This window comes from Kryptolebias marmoratus, linkage group LG12, assembly GCF_001649575.2.
Source record: "Kryptolebias marmoratus isolate JLee-2015 linkage group LG12, ASM164957v2, whole genome shotgun sequence".
Classification (NCBI taxonomy): domain Eukaryota; kingdom Metazoa; phylum Chordata; class Actinopteri; order Cyprinodontiformes; family Rivulidae; genus Kryptolebias; species Kryptolebias marmoratus.
The window spans coordinates 201,863-206,245 of record NC_051441.1 but is presented as its reverse complement, the minus strand read 5'-3'; the positions used below and the strand labels follow the sequence as shown (position 1 = coordinate 206,245).

At 48.6% G+C, this 4,383-nt stretch overlaps 1 protein-coding gene across 2 annotated transcripts in view; it reads left to right on the top strand.

Annotated features, from left to right (window-relative positions):
* Window positions 1-4,383, top strand: part of LOC108229634 (ras-related protein Rab-40C) — a 9,288-nt gene that overhangs the window by 2,856 nt on the left and 2,049 nt on the right. For both annotated transcript variants that reach the window (XM_037978861.1, XM_037978860.1), the window contains exons 3-6: window positions 2,435-2,495; window positions 2,907-2,967; window positions 3,042-3,119; window positions 3,759-3,981. In XM_037978861.1, the coding sequence (XP_037834789.1) occupies window positions 2,435-2,495; window positions 2,907-2,967; window positions 3,042-3,119; window positions 3,759-3,981 (423 nt within the window). The remainder of the gene's footprint in view (window positions 1-2,434; window positions 2,496-2,906; window positions 2,968-3,041; window positions 3,120-3,758; window positions 3,982-4,383) is intronic.

Below are 4,383 nucleotides of genomic sequence, written 5' to 3'. Positions count from 1 at the left end.
GCAGCCTCTGTCCTCCTCGAAGCAGCAGACTCTGAGCCTCGGTCAGCCTGCAGGACGGTTCCTCTCATGACTCCTGTCAGAAGCTGGAGATGTCTGTGGAAACAGAACCTGCCCGACCCGGGAGCCACCGGAGGTTCTGATGGTCACGTGTTCTGGTTTAGGTTTCTAAAGCATTTGGTGGAAGAGCCATGACAAGGTAAAAAGAGCCTTCACTTCCTGTTTGGAAGTGGGAGCTTGGGTGTGTGACCTCTGACCTCTGAGAGGAAGCCCTCAGTCCTCCAGCAGAGAGACACTGGGTGGAAGGAGACAGAAGAAGAGGAACAGCTGTGGAAGTAAGAAGTTCTGGTACCAGAAGTCAGAGCCCGCTGGATCTTATTTGTTTGTTTATCTTTTTAAAGCGAACTACAAACCGCTGCTTCAGGCCCTCGTTACCAGAAATAAACGAGCAGCTCGTTAGCAGCATCAGAAGGAGGAGGCGCTTCTGATTGAAGTGAGGAAGATCAAACAGCTTCATCCAACATGGAGGACAGGACGCAGCTGAACACGCAGATTCCCATCGCTCGGTGTGTGTGTGTGTGTGGGTGAGAGAGAGAGGACCCTGAATATTTCAGGAGGACCATCAGAGCCAGGAGAACAGATTGTGATTGGATAACTCTCCTCAGGCTGGGATTGGTTGGCTCGGATCATCTGAAGCGATCGGTGTCTCTGTGATTTATTGATTATTGATCCTGGAGTCAGGTTTACATCAGCAGATGGGTGATCTGTCAGTCAGAAACTTCAAACTGTGCTGGAAATGTAAAAACTGATTCTCTGGGTTTGGATTCAGGACCTGACATGAGAAAGGTTTAATAAAAAAATAACAAATTAATTTTAGGAAAACAAAACAACGACGTCTGTTGAGTAATTAAACATTTCTTTATGCAGCTTTTTTAAAAATAAACTCAGAATGCAAGGCTCTTCATACCGGATCAGAACCAGAACCCTCTTCATCACAGTGAGGTCAGACCCAGAACTCTGTGGTCCTCTGTGTGGGTTCCTCCAGGAGGATCTGAGGCAGGACCTGGTACCTCCACGACCCGACTGATGGACGGACTGCTCTGCTCTGCATCAGCAGGAACAAACTGGACCAGAACTTAAGCAACCAAAGAGCAGAAGGTTGACTGGAACCGCAGGATGGTCCTTAAAGTTCGATGAACAGCTTCCAGAGAAAGTCTCAGCAGGAGGTCCAAGAATCATTTTCAGCTCCGACATCAGAGAAGTTCTCGATTCCTGTGAAGCGTCTTGGTGCTGCACTCACTTCGACTCAATTAGGGTTCTCCCAGCTCAGCACTTCAGTTCAGCTGCCTGGAAGCAGAAGACCCGTCAGAACCTGCTGCAGAACCTGCTGCAGAACCTTCAGGAGAGATGCTGAACTTCTCATGAATTCCTTTTAAATGTCAGTTTCCCAAACCAGATGTTTCCATCCACAGAACCTTTTTTTACTTTCTGACTAAACTTTTCCTGTTTTAGGTCAGTTCAGATTCCTCAGATGACTTTTTATTTGTTTAATGTCTGAATATTGAGAGAGAATTTAATTTGTCTTTTTATGATGGATGGAAACATTTCAGCTGAATTTATCAGAGCTAAAAAGTTCATTTTGAACAAATAGATCAGAGTTGTTGTGTTCTGTGGAGTAAAGAGGTGTGGCCTCAGGTGGAGCGGTCCGGCAGCAAACACAATCTGAGCCACATGTCGGAGGTCCGGTCATTTGTTTTGGAAAAGAACATTAGAGTGAAACTCCTGTTTTCTGACAGCTGACAGGAGGAGGAGTCACGGCGCCGTCCGATTCAGCTCCACCTCAAAGTCTGATCGCCTCTGAACACGTTTTCTTTCCCGGCTTTAAGGCATTACGCCTGTTTGACTCTTCCTCTCAGCACGTAGCTGCAGAAGCTGCTCTACATGGTCCTAGTGCCTGACACGTTTTATCTCTAGTTAAAGTCCTGTTAAAGGTTCTGATCCAGTACCTGGATCCAGTCTTTCTTCTGTGTGATTAACCTGAGGATGTAACCTCAGGGGAGTTTAAACCTGAGCAGAGGGACGAGTCGTGACGAGTCGTTACGAGTCGTAACGAGTCGTTATGAGTCGTGACGAGTCGTGACGAGTCGTTATGACGTGAGGAGTCATAAGGAGTCGTGATGACTCGTTATGAGTTGTTATGAGTCGTGACGAGTTGTGAGGAGTCGTGACAAGTCGTGATGAGTCGTTATGACTTGTTATGAGTTTTTATGAGTCGTGAGGAGTCGTGACGAGTCGTGATGACTCGTTATGAGTTGTTATGAGTCGTGACAAGTCGTTATGAGTCGTGAGGAGTCGTGACGAGTCACTGATCACAGCAGCTTCTCTCTGACTGCAGAGGTTCTGGGTTCTGACGGTTCTGCTTCCTGTTTCTCTGCAGGTATCGACTATAAAACCACCACCATCCTTCTGGACGGCAGGAGAGTGAAGCTGGAGCTGTGGTGAGCAGAAGAGAAAAGTTATAAAACTTAGCAACATTGGTTCAGCTGTTTAGTGAAACAGTTTCAGGTTAAAAGTTGACAAATTATTGCTTTATGTCATCTTTGTAAGAAGGCCCAAATTATAAAGAAGCGAGAGCCAATTTCACTCTGTTTAACAGCTTCTGTCTAATTCTGAGTGCTAACAAAGGGAGATGTGTGCCTTAAACTGCGCTGTCAACCAAGCATAATCTCTCTGCGCTGAAGCAGTTCGTCCATATTATTATTATTGCTCCTTATTGCCCAGGTAGATGTTGTTTAAAGACCGGCGCTGTGTGGTGATGCAGGTTAGCTCAGTCTGAGTTTCTGTTGGATCCCAGCTGAATCTGAGCCATGTGGCTTTAGTCTGTCGGATGATTGATCTTGTCTCTCCAGGGACACCTCGGGTCAGGGCAGGTTCTGTACCATCTTCCGTTCGTACTCCCGAGGAGCTCAGGTGAGCACAAACACCTGCACGGAATAAACTGGGGTTACAGAATCCTGTGTCTGAGTGGTTTGGTCTATCCTCAGGGGATCCTGCTGGTGTATGACATCACCAACCGGTGGTCCTTCGATGGCATCGACAGGTGGATCAGGGAGATCGATGAGGTGAGTCTGATGAACATCGTCTCTTGTCTCGTCTTCACCCTCCTGTTTTTCAACCAGAAAGGTTTTCTGTAAATAAACCCAAACTCACATATTTACCATCAGGAGCGTCCGTCTGTCCAGCTGCTGCTGCTGCGGCCGTTTCATTTTCACATCTTTAGACAGAAACACTGGATCTGCAGCCCGAGCAGCCGCTGGACTCCATGTTCTTCATGTTCTTCCTGCTCTTCCTGCTGGCACCTTTAGCAGCTGAAGGATCGGTGTGTGTGTGTCTCTGCATGTGTGTGTTTCTCTGTGTGTGTGTGTTTCTGTGTGTGTGTGTGTGTGTTTCTGTGTGTGTGTGTGTTTCTCTGTGTGTGTGTGTGTCTCTGCATGTGTGTGTATGTGTGTGGTATTTTTGTCTGTTGGACCGTGTGTTCCTGTCTCCGGCTCCATGTCCTCTGAAGTGTCTCTGTTGGACACCTTTAGCAGCAGAAGGATCGGTGTGTCTTCACAAAGAGCTCTCAGGTTTCTGTTGATGATGGAGCAAATTAGCTGGAATCGGTGCTTTAACTGCTTTTATTTTGAAATGTTTATGAATTAATTACTTCTTGCAGTCGTGGTATGTGATGAGTCATGTGATGTGATGTCATCATTTCCCAGCATGCCCCGGGCGTGCCTCGGATCCTCGTGGGCAACCGTCTCCACCTGGCCTTCAAACGGCAGGTTCCCACGGAGCAGGCCAGGGCGTACGCCGAGAAGAACGGCATGACCTTCTTCGAGGTGAGCCCGCTCTGCAACTTCAACGTGATCGAGTCGTTCACGGAGCTGTCGCGCATCGTCCTGATGAGGCACGGCATGGAGAAGTTCTGGAGGCCCAATCGAGGTGGGTGGACCGGAGAACTGGCTTCTCCTGCAGGTTCTGCTCAGTGAGTTCAGTCTGCAGCCAGAGGTGAGACCATGAAACTAAAGTTTGTTTCTGAATCTGTCTTCACCGAGTCCTCCCCGGTCCGAGTCCCCCATCGGTCCGAGTCCTCGGTCCGAGTCCTCCAGCTGCAGCAGAACCAGGAAGTAATAATTCCCTGGAAGGAAACAGATTTTGGAAGATGTTTGGAAGCTGCTTCGACTGCAGGAGTTTAACTGCTGTCTGCTAACTCTGTCCCCTGTCTGTCCCCCGTCTGTCCCCCGTCTGTCCCCCGTCTGTCCCCCGTCTTTCCCCTCTCTGTCCTCTCTCTGCCCCCTCTCTGTCTCCTCTCTGTCCCCCGTCTGTCCCCTCTCTGTCCCCTCT